We start from the raw sequence: 21,634 nt of genomic DNA on the forward strand, positions 1-21,634 counted from the left end.
TTTCCCGATTCCATTTGAGGTGCACTTTCGTCCTGCAAAGGTTAAACCTGATTCTTTGTTTCGAGCCTTTGATGTGTCTGAATACATGGAGGAACCACAGTACATCATCAATCTGGCCAAAATTGTTGAAGTGGTTCCTGTTCTTCTAAAGGTTATTCAACCTTTATTCCTTCTGCCAGGTGGAGGACAATTTTGTCTTGGGAACACTAGTCCAAGCTAGCTAGCCTGCCATGTGGGTGTTTGCAAATCTATTGATTGCTCGTTGCTTCTGGTGGCTCTTACTGGCCAAGGATGTTCAGGATTTTTTAATCGCTTGTCCACAGTTCACCAGAAACAAGTCCTTCAGGAAAAAGCCTACTGGTCTTCTTCAACCTCTGACAGGTTCTGCTGTCCAACATAGCCATGGATTTCATCACGGATTTACCGAGCTCAGAGGGTTGTTTTACCATATGGGTTATAGTGGATCGCTTCTTCAAGATGGCTCATTTCATCCCTCTTGCGGGTCTCCCTTCTCGCTACACAATTTTTTCTGTATGTGTTTGTCTCCATGGTCTTAAGGTCCAGTCACACTAAGCAACTTACCAGCGATCCCAACAACGATAGGGATCGCTGGTAAGTTGCTAGGAGGTTCCTGGTGAGATGTCACATTGCGACGCTCCAGCATCCCACCAGCAACCTGACCTGGCAGGGATCGCTGGAGCGTCGCTACACGAGTTGCTGGTGAGCTCACCAGCAACCAGTGACCAGCCCCCAGCGCCGCGTGGAAGATGCTGCGCTTGGTAACTAAGGTAAATATCGGGTAACCAACCCGATATTTACCTTGGTTACCAGCGCACGGAGCTACACGTGCAGAGAGCAGGGAGCAGCGCACACTGAGCGCTGGCTCCCTGCTCTCCTAGTTACAGCACACATCGGGTTAATTACCCGATGTGTCCTGCAGCTACATGTGCACAGAGCAGGAGCCGGCACTGACAGTGAGAGCGGCGGAGGCTGGTAACAAAGGTAAATATCGGGTAACCAAGGACAGGGCTTCTTGGTTACCCGATGTTTACTGTGGTTACCAGCCTCCGCAGAAGCCGGCTCCTGCTGCCTGCACATTTAGTTGTTGCTGTCTCGCTGTCACACACAGCGATCTGTGCTTCACAGCGGGACAGCAACAACTAAAAAATGGCCCAGGACATTCAGCAACAACCAACGACCTCACAGCAGGGGCCAGGTTGTTGCTGGATGTCACACACAGCAACATCGCTAGCAACGTCACAAAAGTTGTTCGTTAGCAGCGATGTTGCTAGCGATGTTGCTAGCGATGTTGCTTAGTGTGACGGGGCCTTTACTCTCAACATTATCTCTGATTGAGCAGTCCAATTCACATCAAAGTTCTGGAAAGCTCTTTGCAAGCTGCTGAATGTTCAGCTGGACTTCTCCTCTACATATCATCCTCAGACCAATGGGCAAGTGGAACAGGTCAACCAGGTTCTTGAGAACTACTTATGTTATTTTATTGATGCTCTTGAGGATGACTGGGAACAACTACTCCCCTGGGCAGAATTTTCATCTAACAACAAAGTTGGGGATCTTCTGGAACATCTTTGTTTTTTATTACATACTCCAAGTACCCTCAGGTGCTGTCTACTATGACTGCTTCCTCTGGAGTGCCAGCTGTAGATTCATTGTATGGTATCTTCATCCAGATCTGGATACAAGCTCAGTCCTCAGGTCTCCCTCCTGAATGGCGTTTTCGTGATGAAGTCTCAGGCAGGCAAGATAACAAGTTCTCTAGCTCTTTACCGTCCTGATGTAAGGTCTGATTGTCATCCCATAACATATGCCTGAACGTTCCCTCCTTCACGTTTGCTCCTCGGTACCTTGGGCCATTCAAAACCCTTTGGCACATTAATCCTGTGACCTACAGTCTCCAACTGCCTGTGAACCTACGGGTTCCAAATTCTTTTCATGTCTCGCTCCTGAAGTCGATGGTTCTTAACTGCTTCTCGAGTGCCTGAGGGTACTTCAGATGTGTTTGAGGTAAGTGACATTATGGATTCCAAGCAGGCTCTGGGGAAGTCCTTCAACTTGATTGCCTGGAGACTATTTTGTCCTGAAGAAAGGATGGTGGGTGGGGACAGAAGGGGGGGGACTTTCATGGCAGTAACCCACACAAGTTCCTGGCACTGGTCTACTCACTGCACTGCTCTGCTCAGTCTCTGGGACGCTGCGGTGGCGAGGCCCGATTCCGTGACCCCGGCGGTGTCGTTTAAATATGAGGGGGATGATTACAGTTATTCGTGACGCAACCTGTGGTATGCGGCAAGTTAGGTGCCACCGCTGCAGGATGGAAACCTCTGGGGCAGATGGTGACGCAGCTTAGATGGTGCAGCTCTCCACAGGCAGAGCTGGGCCCCAGGGCAGATGGGGTAGTAGTAGGTGATGGCAGGGGTGCAGGGCCAGAGGCGCAGGTGAACAACGGAGCAACAAATGGATGCAGTCTCAAGATTTTTACTCACTGTAGCAGATTCCAAGGTAACACAAAGTCAGTGATTGCGTTTGGAGTGCTGGGGTTTCACTGTGATGGGCTCCAGCCGATCCCGGATAGTTGGAGGTCAAGAGCGGTGCACCCTTTTAGTGTTCCTTCCCTGGTCGTCTTTCTGCGCTGACTTCTCTCCCACCTGTCCCACACCTACACACACAGTATCCTCAGCCAGTGTCCGTGGGCCCTGTCTGGGTGGCTTGAAGCTCTATCCCTTGGCCCTATGTGGGCACCTTCCTGTGGATTCGTGTGCGGAGTTGGCTTTGGTACTAAATGGTCCTCAGCCTCTGGTTTTACTAGTGGAGCACATTGGTTCTTCTCCTCTAGTCTAGGGACCAGTCCCCGATCTGCGGGCAAGTCCTTCCACTCCATTGCTGTATGTGGAACGATGCCACGGGAGTATGGCGCACTTCTCGTGGTCTCTAGGACCCCTTCTGTCTTGCACCTGGATCGAGCTGCACCAACTCCAGACAACAGGTCTTTGCTTCTCCACTGATCCTACTAACTGTCTGACACTACAGTGTCCCCAACTCACTAGACTTCACCCACAGGCCCTGTCGGATTAGGGGGAGGGAGGAACCATCACCAGTGGTGGCTATACATTGCATTAATGGAACCAAGCCCTAACCTTGACCCGGTGGAGAGCTGCTAGCTGAGGTGTTGTGTGTTTTATGTGCATACCAGTGGATGACCTCCACTGTACCCAGGATGGAATACCACACTTCTGGCTGAGGTGCAATACCTCTGTGGCGACTGAAGCCTCAGGGGCGCCACACTGGCAGTGTGCGAAAACCCGTTTGTAGAACTCCTAGTTCTACTACTCTCGTGCTATCTCCATGTGGCTTAGGGAGGCCCCGCCAGATCCTGCAGAAATTTAACCCTGCTGTATCCTGCAGGGTTTACCTTCCCTGTTCTATCCTCAAACAACAGAACTCCCACCATTTCTTGTATGACCTTTGTTGCTTCCATTCTTAAGTGTTCTGTGTAGGCATTTGCTTGTATCATCTCTCCAGTTTTTGACGCAGCTTGTTGCCTCGTTTTCGTCTTATCTCTCTCAGCTTCTGACTTTGTCTCTGTATCTTAGACCTGTGCTCCGACTTCAGACTGCTCGACTACTACTCTGCCTGTTCCCTCTGTACTTCGCACTCCTGCTTTGACCACTAGGTCTGCTACTGCAGGCCCGGCTACTGCCCTGAGAGTGGTACCTGGTGACTACCTGCTGCACACCCTATCCTCACCATCTGAGGCTCTAGTAAATACCAGGTAGCCGCTTAGTCTCACCCTTCCAGGGTAATTCTGGCATGTGGCGAAGTGGGTCCACATTCATCAGTCATCACACCTGGCTGAGATAATACAGCCACAGTCTGATAGATGCTGCCCATAGATTGAACAACATGTATCAGCTGTCAAGTTCCCTTTAAAAACGGGTGAAATGATATGAATCAATATCTCTAGTGGTCGAAAGTGAAGAGACCCAAGGAACAACATGAGGCTGCTAAGGCATTGGCCATTAAACACTGTCTCAGACAATAGTAAGCATTAGTGAAATTAAACAAAAATGTTTGTTTGCCAGCTTACCGATGTCCGTGAAGGTTAGTGGAGTACTTTCCAAAGTGAGTTGATATCCGCAGGGAACAGGTTGGAAGCCAGCTAAACAGTTCAGAATTAGGAAAAAAGAGAGCAACAAGATCAAGCTGAAAACATGTACAACGGTCTTGATCTTCAAGTAAAAAATATTATTTTATTCCGAATTTCATTAAAAATTCAATATTCACTGTAAGAGCTCCTCACCAACGGCTGCAAACACCACCGTCCACCAGCGATTAAAGAAGCTTACCGGAGAAAGATGAGAGGGAAAGTGGGTCCCCGGTCACAGACACCTGCTAGAGGGACTTCCAGTCGCGGGGGGCAAGGTATAGTGCCTTTCCTGACCGAGCCTCAGCGTCCTCCCAGGCCTGTAATTGCGACCGGGACACGTGCTGCTGCGACCCGGCTGACACAGCCTGAGCGCTCTCCTGCTTACCCCGCCCGCTCTGCAAAGCAGCCGGGTGGAAAATGACTGACTGACCCGGCACCCTGCTTCTGGAGGAATGACTCCTGGGAGAGACGCTGGAGACCGGCCTGTGGTGGATGATGGGGAGGGGTGAGCAGTGGGAATATGGCTGCAGGACGCGCTTCTCCCTCTGGGTCTTCACAGGGCAGGGGATCTCCTGCCTCCCTCCCCAACTGCTCCAGCACACCAAGCACCCCGCGGTCGTCCCCTACCCCACAACACTCACATACCCCAGCAGCTGGCACAGGAGAGGCCATTGAGCAGAGCTTGCTTGCCCTTCCCTGCCATGGAAGGGAGAATACAGCTACTCCCCTGCAACATTATGGGGATGAACAAGGTTCAGAAATGTCAGCTCTAAGGGACCAAATTAATGCTATGCCAACCAAAATGGATATGGAGGGGTACATCACCCGCCTGGAAGCTGTTTGTAAAACGGAAATTCGCTCTTTGAAAGAGGGTATGACCTCACTGTCTAACTCAGTGCGGGCCCTTGAGTCATCCACCGAGGATCTATACTCTCAGCAAAGTTCACAACAGCAGCTTATAGATCAGCAGGCTCAACAGATCCACCTCTTGTTTGACATGATGGAAGATGCTGAAAACCGCAACAGACGAAATAATGTGTGAATCCGTGGTTTGCCGGAGTCAGTCGGGCCTCAGGACTTGACCTCTACACTACAGAGGATGTTTAACTCCTTGTTGGAACGTCCCCTTGAAACACGCATTGAGATGGACAGAGCACACCGGGCACTGGGGCCCAGAAACCCGGATCCAGAGAGGCCAAGGGACATTATCTGCAGGGTACACTTCTTCCAGGTCAAGGAGCATATTATGAGAAAAGCAAGAGATAAAGGTACCCTTGATTTTAAAGGAACTCCCATACAACTTCTGGCGGATCTCTCCCGATCGACACTTGCAAAAAGGAGAGCCCTGAGACCCCTGCTGGAGGTTTTACGCAACAACAATATTGCTTATTCCTGGGGCTATCCTTTTCAACTACAAGTCAGGAAGGGTCCCAATCTGATCATCTTGAGATCTCCAGCTGACCTGCCAGATTTTCTTTCGGCTCTGGATCTCCCTGGGATAAAGCTACTGGACTGGCCATATACTACACCTCCACCCCAGAGAGTGGCCCGTCGTGGCGGTTCCTTCCCCTTTGATCAACACCGTACTCAGCGACAAAGACCTCAGAAGTCGCCGAGAACCTCATCGGAGGAGACTTGAACTCTCGGGACTTCTGGGATATGTGTTGTTCGAGAGAGGAGTGAGGGCTATTATGGCCTACTTTGATACCTAACCAATATTGCCCAATATCCTCCCCCCCCCTTTTTTTTTTTTCTCATGCCCCTCCCCTGCCCTCTTTTCCTCTCCCCCTTCCCCCCCTCCCCTGGGCATCACCAATTCTAATAATGCTGGGATTCTCTGTCCCCCCTCTCGGCATGCTCCAATGCTGGGTTGGGGTACCTGAACCCCCATGGGTATATATGCCTCTCCTAAAAATCTCACGGGTTGTGAGCTAGAGGCGGGAGTTTATCTTTATCTCTCTTGCCACATTCTTCACTTTGTTGATGTGATTAATTATATTGAGCCTGAGTTGTTAGCTGTTATATATGCTACTTCTATTTTGTCGGGTGAATGACCATATGTGATTTTTCTTTTTTTTTTTTTCTGCCCTTTTTCGGTATTATCTAGTTAAGTGGTGTAGCAGCCGTTTCTCAGGCGACATAATTTTCAGTCACCTCCCATATTAGGGTGTGTTCCTAGAACACTGGTTACGAGTATTCTCTCAGTTTTGATTGCCTTCTGAGCTAGGACTCAAGAGGCTAAGTAAGGACAAGTTTTAATACTAGTCTTTATTATTCTGATCTCTTTTTCTGTTCTACTACTTTCTCTGCTTTCTTTTCCTTAATCTTAGTTTCTTTCTTCTCCCTCCCCATCTTCTCACTTTTCCCCCTGGGTGCCCAGAAGATAGGGCTTCTACGATGGCGAACCTCAACTTATGCTCTCTAAATGTTAGAGGATTTAATGTACCAGAGAAGAGATCCAAGATCCTCTATAACATGCATAAAAAAAGAATCCATTTTCTATTGCTTCAGGAGACCCATTTTAAAACAGACCACATTCCCGCATATTATACTTCCTGGTTTCATAGTACCAATTCAGTCGCAAAATCCAAGGGAGTTAGCATCGCTCTACATAAATCTCTCCCAGCTCAGGTTTTATCAACTAAGTCTGACCCAGAGGGGCGATTCATTTTTATCAAACTTAAGATTTGTACCAAGTTATTTACCATTGCTAAGCTTTATCTCCCCAACCAGGACCCGGCCAGGATTTGCCAAAAATACCTGAACACTCTCTCTGAATTCGCTGAAGGCTCCCTGATTCTTGGAGGAGATTTCAATCTTATCTTTGATCGGGCTGTTGACTCCTCCTCGGGTAGGTCTTCTGTTCCTGCAGTGAAACTGCGAGGTCTCAGAAGTAAATTACTAGACTTGAGGCTCATCGACGTTTGGCGTACTCTACACCCTAAAACACGGGACTACACTTTCTATTCTCCTGTCCATGATATGTACAGTAGAATAGACCTTTTTTTTTTATTAGTCACCACCTACTCTCACATGACCCGGCCTGTACTATAGACCCTATGGTGTGGTCCGATCATGCTTCGGTGTCACTTTCTCTCCTTTTGACAGACCTACGCCCCGGTGAGTGGTTATGGTCTCTAAACCCACACTTATTAAAAGATCAGTCGTGTCAGTTAGCCATCAGGAAGACCATCACAGACTTCTTTGAATTTCATGCCAATGACCCAACACCCTTACCTCTCCAGTGGGAGACCCTGAAGGGGATGATCCGGGGGGCCTTTATTCAACAGGGAACCAGACTTAAAAGAGATATAGCCTGCGCAATAGACAGATTACTGACTTCCATTCAACACCTAGAACAGACCCATAAACGGACTCATGACCCTCAGATTTTAACAGACTTGCTCAAGGCTAGACTAGATTTGGGAGCCCTCTTGGATGCAGCGTCTGCCCGTCATCGAGATAGAGGTAGGAGATTTATGTACGAATTCTCTAACAAGCCAGGCAGAGCTCTAGCTAGGTTTCTTAATCCTCGCCTTCCCTCTACATTTGTCCCTATCATTAAATCACCATCTGGACATTCAGCACATAAACCTCATGAAATAGCAGATGTATTCCGAGATTATTATGACGGGCTATACAACCTAAGTGGCCCAGTGGCGGACATGTCCCCAACAAATTTCCAAGCGAAAGTGGACAATTATGTTGATGGTACCCCTCTCCCCCCACTGAACCATGTGAACTCTCTCATGCTAGATGACCCTTTTAGCGAACAAGAGGTCACTGAAGTTATTAAGAGTCTGGCCAATAGTAGGAGTCCGGGTCCAGATGGATTCCTGGCCAACTTCTATAAGCAATTTGCTTTGGAACTGACGCCCTTCCTGACTAAGACCTTTAACTCCATATCCTCATCTTGCCCCTTCGCCATGCAAACCCTTGCGGCTACCATAACGGTGATTCCCAAGCCTGGGAAGGACCCGTCTTTATGCTCCAACTACTGCCCTATCTCTTATAGGGGTAGAGGTCAAGTTCTTCGCCAAACTAATAGCTAACCGGTTGTCCCCACTGTTGCCTGCCTCAATCCATACTGACCAAACAGGATTTGTCCGAGGTAGAGAGGCGCGCGATAATACTATTAAAACTCTACTTTTGACCTCCCATATGTACAGTCAAGGCACTCCAGCCTGCCTCCTATCGATCGATGCCGAGAAGGCATTTGATCGTCTCAACTGGACCTTTCTACGCTCCTCCCTGAGGCAGCTGGGAATTGGTCAAACTATGTTGGAGATAATTTTTGCCCTGTATCATAGGCCCTCAGCACGAGTTCGAGCCAACAATACTCTATCTTCTCCCCTGCAAATATCTAATGGCACTAGACAGGGGTGCCCCCTTTCACCCCTTCTATATGTAATAGCCATGGAGAATTTGGCTATATCCCTTCGAAACTCCCCCGATATAAAGGGCTTTGATATAGGTCAGAAAGATTATAAACTTGCCTTATACGCTGATGACCTCCTTTTATATCTAACAAATCCGGAAGTCGCCTTTCCAATTCTCATCCAAGAATTCCAACGTTTTGGCATGGTTTCTAACTTCAAAGTGAACTACTCAAAGACAGAGGCCCTTAATATTACTCTCCCTACCACACAAGTCAATAGACTGAAATCCGCCTTCCCATTTAAGTGGGAGACCCAATCTATCAAGTATCTTGGGATATCTGTTTCGGCCAATCCGGATGAGTTGTTTATGGCTAATTACTCCCCATTGCTTACTAGAACTCTTGCTGACCTAAATAGATATAATCGGGGCCGACTTTCCTGGTTTGGCCGGATCAGTGCCCTCAAGATGGACATACTCCCGAGGTTTCTTTATTTATTCCAAACAGTCCCGATCAAAGTTGCTAAACAGTATTTCAGACAACTCCAGAGGGCATGTAGCAGATTCGTCTGGGGGACGGGGAGACCTCGGATTTGATACGCCACACTGGTGAGACCCAAATCCAGGGGAGGCGCTGGTTTACCTGACTTCGAAAGGTATTACCAGAGTGTCCTCCTCACGAGGGTCTTAGATTGGAGATTTAACGATCTCAATAAACAATGGGTGGGCGTTGAGTCCCACCTCTCCCCGTTCCCTCTGGCACGGCTTCTATGGGCCCCCCTTCAACAGAGACCGGCGGTTTCGGGATTTCAACCTCTGACTCAGGCGCTCATACTTTTCTGGGACAGACATCTGGAGACGTTAAACTTATACCATAGACCGGGGAGTATGAGCTCACTCTTTAATAATTTCGACTTCCCCCCTGCGTCGGATAGACCTACCTTCTTATGTTGGGACTCAGCAGACGGAGTTACACTGGGACAGGTTGCTAGGAGACTATCCGGAATGGCGTCTTTTGAGGCTTTGCAGGAGTCATGCCCGGGGAGGAGACTATCCTGGCTGGAATATACTCAACTGACCACATTCATAATAAGGAAATTCCTGGGAAATGCTCTATTATCCAAATCTACACACTTTGAGACCCTAATGTCATTAAATGCCGCGCCGCAACATGCCATCGCATTGATTTACAATCTCTTGTGTACAGCCCAATATAAAGGTGCCCCAACGTATTTGGAGGCCTGGCAAAGAGAGCTCCAGATCACGTTGTCGGAACAAGATCATCTCAAAATCTTTACACTCTCTCATAAAATGTCCATTTCCTGTAGTGCACAGGAGAAACATTTTAAAATTCTTACACGATGGTACAGATGCCCTGACGTATTGCATAAGATCTTCCCCACAGTACCAGATACCTGCTGGAGATGCGGAGTCGAAACCGGTACTATGAAACATATATGGTGGGATTGCTCCTTGATAAGGTCATTCTGGGATTCAATTTTTGAAATATACTATCAAAATGTCGGGTATTCGGGTGATTCCTACTCCTCAAATAGCTTTACTGTCCCTAATCCCTGGATCTATCTCTGTGACCAAAAGAGGTGTCCTACTCTTTTTTCTCATTGCTGCTCGTATGATTATTCCAAGACATTGGAAGACATCTTCAACCCCCTCTGTTAGGGAATTTTTGGAGGAGATAAATAGATTGGAGCGTATGGAGTCCCTGATGGCAGATGATGGGGATAAATGGGATAAACAAGCTGGCCCGTGGTCTGCCTGGCTCCTTTTCTGGGAGACTCCGAGATTTACGTCTTGGCTCAGATAAGGGGCTTTACACGGGTCTTTCCTCCCTTGGGTTCCTTTAGTTGATATCTGCAATCTCTAAGAGGAGTCGTATACCTGACGCCGGAACTCTCTGGACACTCAACCTACTCCTACCTATCTATCCATGTCTACCCCCCCCTCCTCCTCTCATACCCTCCTCTCTTTCCTATACCTATCTTTCTCTACCTTCTTCTCTCTTTCTAATCTTCACTCAATCTCTATAGTTAAAATAGTTTCCGTAATACTGTTTTGAGTTGATATACGATGATACGGTATAACCTGAATTGTCTTGTTTTAACTGTATTACCTGTTATGTTTCCTTATTTGACCATTCTTATCCTGATAAAAGTACTCTTACAATACAGTACTACATGCTTGATCCACATGTTTGGATCAACTTTCACTTTGTTTGACTACATCTTATATGTGTTATAAGCAATGCTTTGTTCACTTTTCATTAAACCCAATAAAATTATTTACTGGAAAAAAAAAAAATTCAATATTCCACAACTCCGGTGGATTGGCACCTCCTTCTATGTTTTTTTGCCCCCATGTTGTGGAATACTGAATTTTGAATGAAATTTGAATAAAATAATATTTTTTACTTGAAGATCAAGACCTTTGTACACGTTTTCCGCTGGATCTTGTTGCTCTCTTTTTTCCTAATTAGTGAAACCAAATAAAGAATATTGCGTAGAAGATCTCTTACATACATGGTATTCGCTACTTACCTTCCTGATGTTTGCCGACTTAATCCACTCATCAGTGTGACAATCTCCACTTTGTGTGGATTATAGCACACAACATGTAGTGGACAAGGGCTGTTTTCTATGGTTTTCTTTAATTTTTGTATCTTTGCCACCGGAGCATCGCCAACAGAAAAATAGTACATTGCCTCCACCTGCAATATAAAACACATCTCTAAATATATTACATAGGTTACAGGCACTGTTCCCTATGAGTTGTTTGCTCTGAACAGAAACAAGTTAATACAAAGCATTATTAAGTGCACACGACTGTATAAAAAAAATAAAGCTGTTTCATACAGAAAAAAATCTGATTTTGTTGTGAACACATAGACTTGAACAGGTAAGTCTCAGCCAAAATATGGAATTATGGAAGAGACTAGTTTGTGAGCCTATTTTTTTTTTACATGGAATTCAGTCTGTGTGAACAAAATGGTCATCTGAACAGCCCAAATGAATAACATTGGACTGAGTGTTATCTGTATGATGTCAGTATTTCCATGCACAGCACTTAGACCACATACAAGTGCACCTCAATAAATTAAAATATCATCAAAAATTGATTTCAGTGATTCAATAAAAAAAGAGAAACGCATATGTTATATAGAGTCATAGCAGAGTGATCTATATCAAGTGTTTATTTCTCATGGAGTCTCTAAATGTTTTTTTCGTTTTATGTCTTAAAAAAAAAAAAAAAAATCTCTGTGTTGTGTTTTTTTTTTACTGTTTACTAGAAATTCATGGTGGCCAAGTCTAATTTGCCGTGACACCATGAATTTCAGGCTTAGTACCATCTGAGAATACAAAGCTGGTATTAACCCCTTTATTACCCAGCATGCCAGCGCCACCAGGGCCACTGGATGGGCCGAGAAAAGCGCCTGGAAATGGCGCTAAGAAACAATGTGCCATTTCCAGGGGCGGCTTTGGGTTGCGGAAAATCCCAGCCCCAAGCTGCCTGGCTTTACTTGACTGGCGATCAAAATACGGCAGGAGCATACGCATTTTTTTTTTAATTATTTTTTTAAATAAAAAAAAAAAAATGAATGGGCTTCCCTGTATTGATTGCCAGCCAAGGTAAAGGCAGGCAGATGGGGGTGGGAGCCTGTAGCCGTCCACTTTATCTGTGCTGAGAATCAAAAATACTGCGGACCCAACAAAAATGAGGTCGGGTTGCCGCTCACTGTTGGGCTAACAGCCCTGTCAGACGCCATCATCTGGCTCATCATGCTACAGGCATTGTCCCATTCATCATCAGGGCTGTTATCCATTGCTCATATAAGGGTCATGTTTTCATTTATGTAAGGCCCGTTTCACACGTCAGTGAACAACACTCACGTTCTTCACTGACGTGTAAAACACGCACATGTCCCTCCGTGTTCCGTGATTCACGGCACACGTGGGTTGTCCATGTGCAATCCGTGATCCCGTGATTGCATATGGACATTACTCACCTGCCTTCACTACTGCTGTCCACGGTGCTGATCTCCTTGGGTCTGCAGTGTCCGCCCACCGCTCTCAGCACCTACTTCCTGGTCGGCATTTCCTGCTCTCATGAATATTCATGAGCCAGGCAGGAGCTGCCGAGAGCGGAGCAGGCACAGCGAATCGCAGGCAAGGTAAGTTGAAAATTTTAAATATTTAATATGTCCGTGTGTCACTGATCACACACGGATCACACCACAGTGTGGTCCGTGGGTCATCAGTGATGCCAGACAAAAACTGACATGTCTCCGTGCAGAATCACGGCCAATAATGGGTCTGCGTATGTCAGTGATTCTGGTACTTTTTAAAAAAAAGCACCATCGTACCAGAATCACTGACTAAGCCTGACTATAATGCGCTAACTATACCTCAAGAGTCCTCTACCCTAAAGATTTCTTTCACCTGCTACACGTGTGTGCAAAATACGTGACCCAACTTTAGACTGACTTTGAAAAAGACTATCTTGAACCAAAACGTTGGTCATTTTTGTTTTTTTGGGGGTCACCATCATTTAAATAAAAAAAACTCTTTTTCCTTCAAGCAGTTGTGGCCACGATTACTCTATTTATTCATTTTATAGACAATCATTTTGGCTATCTCATACATAAATTCGACATGCAATTAACTATTAGCATATGATTAGTTATACTGATTGATTTTTGTAATGTCACTGCATTGTTACTGTTTTGCTCCCAAAAATCCAAATTCGAATTTTTATTATTATGTTATTATTTCAAAATCCACCTTTGGCTTTCAATACTGTCTGCATCCTTCTGGACATGCTCGCGATCAGATTCAAACATGTTTTGACTTCAATCTGATCCCAGATCTTTTCTACACAGTCCCAATGTTGGTGCACACTGGTCGACTAACGTCACCACTCATCAGACTTTGTTGCGTCTGCCAGGAGTAGCTGCTGCTCGAAGTCTATGAAGCCTCGTTCTGGGACTCTATTGCCTTTGAGGGTTGGAGTCAAGGAATGTTGTGGGAAGAGCTGGACTACGTCGGATCTGCATGGGAACTTTGCTTTCTAATAACTTGGTGAACAAGGGACAGTCTCGTGTTTTGGTTTCTCTATTTTGATGTTTTTCAGGTTTCCATAGATGGACTACATTGGATTCCCTGCACTATGTTGCAGATTTCATGATACCTTGCACGCAGCCAAGGCACCCCAGTGCCACAGGCAGCAAAACAACCCCAAACATCTTTGAACCTCCACCATACTTGACTGGAAGTACTGTGTTTTTTTCTTTGTAGGCCTTTCTTTGGAACTTGATTGTGGCTTCTTATCTACCATCCATACTATCAAGTGCTGTAACCTGTCACCAATTTTTCTCCGCTGCCCACGTGCAGTAAGATTAGCTACAGTTTGATGGGTTGTAATTTTCTTGATTATGTTGCGCGCAATGGACAAAGGAACAACAATATCTCTGGAGATAGACTTGTAACCTTGAGATTGTTGATATTTTTCAACAACTTTGGTTCTCTGGTCCTCAGACAGTTCTCTTCTCCTCTTTCTGTTCTCCATTCTTAATGTGGCACACACAGATACACAATGCAAAGACTGAATCAACTTCTCCCCTTTTTATCTGGTTTCAGGTGTGGTTTTCATACTGTCCCCACATGTTACTTGCCACAGAGGAGTTTGAAAGAGGGTTACATGCTTGAAACAAGTTATTTACCTACAATTTTGAAAGGTGCCAACCCATTTTAGGAATTTGTTTAAGATTATGTTCAATTTCATTTTTTTTTCTCTTGTTCCAATACACTTTCTTGTTGTTCCAATACACACAAAGGAAATAGACATATGTTTGACAAAACATCTGTAATTGCAATAGTTTTCTGGGAGAAATACTCCATTTTGTGGAAAAAGTTCAAGGGTGCCAACACTTTCGGCCATGAATATCTATGTAGTATCTTTCTATCATCTATCTATATCTTTATATCAGTTTGTTTTTTCTTTTTAGATATGTGTGGAAAAAAATTGGATGGGGCACAGATGGTCCATATGCCATCTGATTTTTGTTTTGCACCCATTGACTTGCGTTGGGGAGTCATGTCCGATATATGGGGCCATAAGGAGCATACTGTGATTTTTTTCCTCAGCCAGATTACTGTTGAGGTACAACTTGCAGATGAACACTCCCTCATTAACATTGGTGCGAGTATAATCCTATTTTTTAATGCAGATGTGAGTGAAACCGAATGTTGTAAATAATTTTTATTTTTGTGTTACAACACTTAGGGCCAGAATGTATTTTCCATTACAAAAATATCAAATTGCTTTTCTTTAGACTTATAGCTATTCCAATTTACAATAACAGAGTCCCGTACTTTTTTGTATGAGACTACGACTTTTTAGGGACGAGTTCAAATGCTTAGCTATCAGATAACACCTCTTTGATTTTACCAGGAGTCACATGTTAATAAAAGTAGCAGTATTTCAGGGACCTGATACACAAAAGGCTACACCTATAAGATATATTATTAGTACTCACACATGCGCCCATAATGCTAAGAGCTCGCACACATGATCATATAAGACAGATGAGGGCTCTCCAATGTTTTATCAGATAGCACTTGGACCAATGTTATATACTATGGGGCAGCACATTATTCTCATGCTGATTCGACCTGAGAAAAAAATTGGAGCATGCTGCAATTGGCAGTGTATATTGGACAGAACGCACCCATTCAAGCTTATGGGTGCATGGAAATCATAGGACTGCACTCGGATGTCATCTGAGTACAGTCCAATTTATGCCAACGCAGACTATGTCCTCCATCTTCTCCTCAGCTTTGCTCTGATACTAGCATGTGAGAGTATTGAATCATAGTAAACTGACACTCAGCTCAATCTCTGATCCGAGTTTGAGCTGAGTGTCATTAGTATAATCAATCTGATTCTCTTGCATCAGAGAACTCGAATGATCCCCGCCAAATTAGTTATGTAGTAGTACATGATTTTTCTTACACCTTGGTTATCCAAAGCTTCAGACACAGCTTCAGCTGCACTATTCACATTGGCCACTGGGGAGGGCTGTAGATGCCATATCCATTCCATAGCTTCCTCTACGGAGCGCTGGGTGACACGCATTGCCTTCTCATGCCACTTTACAGGCTCTTGTGAAACCCTGTACAAAAAATATCAGAACAGACTCCAAGGTTAGACAAACACTCATCACAAATTTTAAAATGAATCTTCATTGTTCTCTACATTTTAGCATTATATTAAGCTTTGTTTATAGCAGGAGAAATTGTTTGATTCTTGGGGGGTTGAAATAAATCAATGAATAAATTGGATTCTTATTTTATTATATGAATAAAATAACAAACAGTTGTTGAAATTTTTTAAGTTTACACACAAAAATTTGTTCAAGTTCACCAAAAAAATCTAATCATTTTATTATTACTACGGTCATGTGGGTACCCACAGTGCTTGTGTGTGTGTGTGTGTGTGTGTGTGTGTGTGTATCATACATACAGTATATACTTTATTTTTTCACTGTATTTGTATAGGTACAGCGGATACATTAAGTATTAAACACATCATCAATTTACATATTTCTAAAGGTTACATCGACATCAATTTCTTACCAGATGTAAGTACCAACTCATCCAATCCACACAGGCAAAGAAATCACACCATACATGTCCATAAATTTGGTGATGTGGAATAATGAGAAATAACAGGGAAAAATGTATTGAACACGCTTACCGAAATGTATTTAATATTTTGTACAAAAGCCTTTGTTGGTGATGACAGCTACAAGATGCCTCCTGTATGGAGAAACTAGTGGCATGCATTGCTCATGTGTTATTTTGGATCATTCTTCCACACAAACAGTCCTCAAATCCTGGAGGTTCTGTGGGCTTCTTCTATAAAGGCAGGATTCACATGATGCTATGGCATCGGCTGCGAGTGTATGGATGCGATATGCTAATTTCCCTCGGTTCCTGCTGTGCTGCCAGCGTGAGCAGAGTGTCATGTGACTGTGATCCGATCCTGCAACTGCAGAGGAGAGGGTGGGATGAATCTCCCTATCTCGTCAGCTGATGCGATTATTGCACTGCCCTTGGCCTTGGATATCATCCGAGTGCAGTCCAATGTTTCACTCGCACCCATAGACTTGTATGGGTGCAGGTGACAAGGCTCTTGCTGACAATCGCAGCATGCTGTGGCTTTTCTCTTAAGGGCGCTTTACATGCGCTTTACATGCTGCTACATCGCTAGCGATCGCACCTGCCCCCGTCGTTTGTGCGTCATGAGCAAATTGCTGCCCGTGGCGCACAATATCGTTAGTCCCCGTCACACATACTTACTAGCCTAGTCACAGCGGCGCCACTAAGCGGCTGCCCAATAGAAGCAGAGGGGCGGAGATGAGCTGGCCAAACATCCCGCCCACCTCCTTCCTTCCTCATTGCGGGCGGCCACAGGTAAGGTGATGTTCCTCGTTCCTGCAGTGTCACATGTAGCAATGTGTGCTGCCGCAGGAACGACGAACAACCTGCATCCTGAAACAGCAATGATAATCGGGAAAGGAACGACGCGGCAGCGATCAACAATTAGGTAAGTCATTTTGATCGTTAACGATTGTTCGTGCGTTTCACACGCAACAACGTCGCTAACGAGGCCGGATGTGCGTCATGAATTCCATAAATCCAACGACATCTCTTTAGCGATGTTGTTGCGTGTAAAGCGGCCTTAACTCAGAATCTGGGTGATAAAAAAGCTGACCATCTGCTCTCCCTCACTAAATAACATTGGTCCAAGTGAAATGCGAGATTTTCTTGCATTGCAATCGTCCGATTTATACGCTCGTGTGTGCGTACCCGAACTCTGATCTTTAGTCCCTTCCATAAATTTTCTATTGGATTTAGGTCAGATGATTAGCTCAACTATTCTAACAGCTTTATTTTCTTTCTCTGAAACCAATTAAGAGTTTCCTTGGCTGTGTGTTTGGGATCATTGTTTTGCTGAAATATCCATCCTCGATTCAGCTTTATCATCCTGGTAGATTGGCAGCAGATTTTTATCAAGAATGTCTTGGTCCATTTATCCATCTTCAGTTATATGAAGCTTGCCAGTGCCCTATGCTGAAAAATAGCCCCAAACCATGAAGTTCCGAACTCCAATCTTCACTGTTGCTGTGGTGTTTTGCGGGTGATATCTAGTGTTTTCTCATGGTGTGTATTATGTCATCCAAAGAGTTCAATTTTAGTCTCATCTGACCAGACTATATTCTCCCAGTATTTCACAGACTTGTCTAAGGCTATGTGCGCACGTTGCGTTTTTTCATGCGTTTACGCAGCGTTTTAGGCTATGTGCGCATGCTGCGTTTTTTTGACGCTGCGTTTTTGTGCGATTTTGGCCGCTAAAAACACACAAAAACGCATAAAAAGGCACCTGCGGCAAATACGCGCAAAAAACGCACCGGTAAAAACGCATTCATTTTTACTGCGTTTTGGTGCGTTTTTGGCTGCATTTTGATGCGCTTTTGATCCTTGCGTTTTCTGCGTTTTTCAAATGCATTGCATGGGGGGAAAATGCAGAAAAACGCAGTAAAGAATTGACATGTCCATTTTTTTTAAGCTCAAAGACGCAGCTCAAAAAAAAAGTTGTGTGCGGACAGCAAAAATTAAAACTCATAGACTTAGCTGGGGAAGCAAAGTCATGCAGTTTTGAGCCCAAAAACGCACCCGAAAAATGTGCAAAAACGCTGCGAAAAACGCACTGTGCGCACATAGCCTTAAACTGCAGCGTAAATGCGTGCGTTCTGCTTCCCCAGCAAAGTCAATGAGAATTTAGCAAATTCCATGCGCTCGTTGCGTTTTAAAACGCAGCGTTTTGCATGCCAAATTTTTTACAAAATTGATGCTTTCTAAAAAGCAACATATCACTTATTTTGTGCGTTTTGGATGCTTTTCCCACTCTGTCTATGGGAGAGCAAGCATCCAGAACGGATGAATTCTGCATCCATTCTGCATTCAAAATACATCCAAAACGCAGCATTTTGGCTGCGTTTTCGAACGTACATGCAGTGACAAAATGCTGCAGAATATTTGTCACAGCAGAACACAACGTGCGCACATACCCTAAATGTTGTTGAGGAAACTTTGAATGCACTTGAACATGTTTTTCGTTCAGCAATGGTGTCTTGCATAGTGAATGTGCATACAGGACATGGAGGTTGAGTGCATTATATATTTTTTTCTTTGAAACAATTGTACCTGCTGATTTCAGGTCTTTCTCTAGATCTCCACAGGTGGCTCTTGGGTTTTGGATAACTCTGCTGATATTTCTTTTTACTCCACTGTCTGAAATCTTGCGGGGAGGACCTGTTTGTGGCCAGTTTATGGTGAAATTATGTTAATTCCAATTCTGGATTATGGCCCCAACAGTGCTCATTGGGACCTTGAGTAGTTTAGAATTTTTTCTATAATCAATGAAGTCAGTATGTTTTGTAACAATAAGGTTGCAGAGGTCTTCAGACAGCTCACTAATTTTACCCATCACGAGATGTTTTTTAGGTGGCAACTCACCCTTTTATAGGCCATCTGTTAAAAACCAGCTGATATTATTTTTCACTAAGTGACAGCATTACTCTTTAATTATTGATAGATTTCAGCTGGTGCCATGACCTTCCGTGGCTTTTTGCACCTTTCTTTCTTCATGTGTTCAATACTTTTTTACTGTGTCATTTCTTATTATTACACATAACAGAATTTATGGCCATCTACAGGGCTGCCACTAGGAATTCCAGGGCCCCATACTGTCAAAATTTCCAGGCCCCCTTGAGACTCCACCCAGGCTCCACACCAGCTTCGCCTCCACCCCTCAAATCTTCCACAATCTTATTGCCACTCTTGGAAAACCGTGTATGTATAATATACTGTATACATAGACACACACAGTCATGGCGAAAAGTGTTAGCACCCTTGAAGTTGTTCCAGAAAATGAAGTATTTTTGTCAGAAAATTAATAATACAACCCCTACACAGCCCCTCTCCAAAATGCACCTGCTCCACAGCCCCTCTTCATAACGCACCCCCTACATCACCCCTCTCCATAATATCTCTCCGACACTGCCCCATGTATAATATCTCCTACACACACTGCCCCTCTGTATAATATCCCACCCACATACTGCTCCTCTGTATAATATCCCCCACACACACTGCTCCTCTGTATGATATCCCCTCACACATTTCCCCTCTGCATATTATCCCACACACACTGCTCTTCTCTATAGTATTCCCCACACACTGCTCCTCTGTATAATATTTCCCACACATACACTGCCTCTCTGTATAATGTACCCTCACACACACTGATTTTCTGTATAATATCCCCTCCACACAATGCCTCTCTGTATATCTCTCCCACACACACACTTCTCCTCTGTATAATATCCCCCTACACACACACTGCTCCTCTGTATACTATTCCCCCCACACAAGCTGCCCCTTATTATATATCTACTCCCACACACTGCCCCTCTGTATATCGTCACCCACTCACACACACACTGTCCCTCTGTATAATGTCCTCTCGGTAAATATGCCCCCCTCCTGGCCCCATACTGGTATATATATTCCCATCCTGGTTTATTTGTGCCCTTCCTAGCATATATGTCATCCTACTGTCCCGGTATATATGTCCTTATCCTGGTATATATGTCTTATCCTGGGCCCTTCCTGGTATGTATATCCTCCTCCTGGCATCTGTCCCCTTCCTGGTGTATATGTTGTTATGCTAGTTTATATGGTCCCTTCCTGGCATATAAAAAAAAGAACATTTTACTCACCCTCCCTGGCTCCCACGTCCCATGGCATCCTCTCTGAGCGGTGATGCATTTCAGCAGGATGTGCACATTCTGACACACATCCAGCTGAAGCAAGGCAGGGGCTAAGGTCAGTGGGCCTCCCCAACATCCCCGGCGATTTTCTTCAGCTTACCTGTACCAGCCGGCTGCCGCCCACATCCTCGCCACCTCCGCTGCTCTGTTACATGTGGTATTGTGGTCAGGTCGCAGAGTGATGACCTCATAACACTGCTGCGTGCTGGGTCTCTTGGGGTCTTTCACCATTTTAAGTTTTATTGTGCTCATCTTTTTGCACTAGTCCAGTGATGTCTCTCTGCTGCTGCTCCATCTATATTTACAGGCTGCAGTGATGATTTCACACATGACCACTTTAGCTAATCACAGAGCTCCATAACTAATGCCATCTACCTTGGCGTGACAGCTGAGATCAGTGATTGGCTCCAGCAGTTATGTGTTTTAGTCATGACATCAGGCCAGTAAACATAGCACAGAGCAGTAGCAAAGAGGTATTGCTGGTCTTGAGGAGGAAAGTAACCCTGAATGTACTGTTTTTCCCTAGAAAAAAACTAAGAGCTTAAAAAAATTACAACAGAAAATATATATATATATACACAGGCATATATACATATACTGTATTCACACATGCACAAGCATATATACTGAATATACACAGAGGCACATACACATATATTACAGGAACATACACAGGCACATATACTACAGTATATACACACAGGCACATACACACATCATATATATTCCCATACACACATATATTATATACACAGACACATGCACATATGTACAGAAACATACACAGGAACATATACTATACAGTATATACACATAGGCACAATTACTACTTATGCACAGAGATACAAATACTGTATACACACAGGCATGTGTACACACATCATACATACATTCATATACACACATGTACTATATATGCACAGAAATGCACAATTATATACAGTACAAGCAACATAGGTATGTATAAACAATCCAACAAGTATATACTCACCTCTGTTTCTTGCTGATGACCAGTTGAGTTTGTTCTGCTCCTCCTCTCCTGCTGTGGATGTGGAGTTGTGTGGCCTCCATCTTCCTGCTGCCCCTCAGCTCTGCCCTCCACTCCTGCAGGAATCAGCTTCTCTGGCTGCAGCCTCCATCTTCTCCTGAGTGGTGAGTCCCGGCAGCTTCTCCCCGGTGCT

General features: G+C 44.7%; 1 protein-coding gene across 1 annotated transcript in view; it reads right to left on the bottom strand.

Moving 5' to 3' along the window:
* VWA3B (von Willebrand factor A domain containing 3B) overlaps positions 1 to 21,634 on the bottom strand; it is a 363,812-nt gene that overhangs the window by 298,625 nt on the left and 43,553 nt on the right. The window contains exons 5-6 of the mRNA XM_075336597.1: positions 15,569 to 15,728; positions 11,098 to 11,267 (exon numbers count right to left, since the gene is read on the bottom strand). Of these exons, the coding sequence (XP_075192712.1) occupies positions 11,098 to 11,267; positions 15,569 to 15,728 (330 nt within the window). The remainder of the gene's footprint in view (positions 1 to 11,097; positions 11,268 to 15,568; positions 15,729 to 21,634) is intronic.

Source organism: Anomaloglossus baeobatrachus, chromosome 2 (genome assembly GCF_048569485.1).
Source record: "Anomaloglossus baeobatrachus isolate aAnoBae1 chromosome 2, aAnoBae1.hap1, whole genome shotgun sequence".
In the NCBI taxonomy this organism is placed as follows: domain Eukaryota; kingdom Metazoa; phylum Chordata; class Amphibia; order Anura; family Aromobatidae; genus Anomaloglossus; species Anomaloglossus baeobatrachus.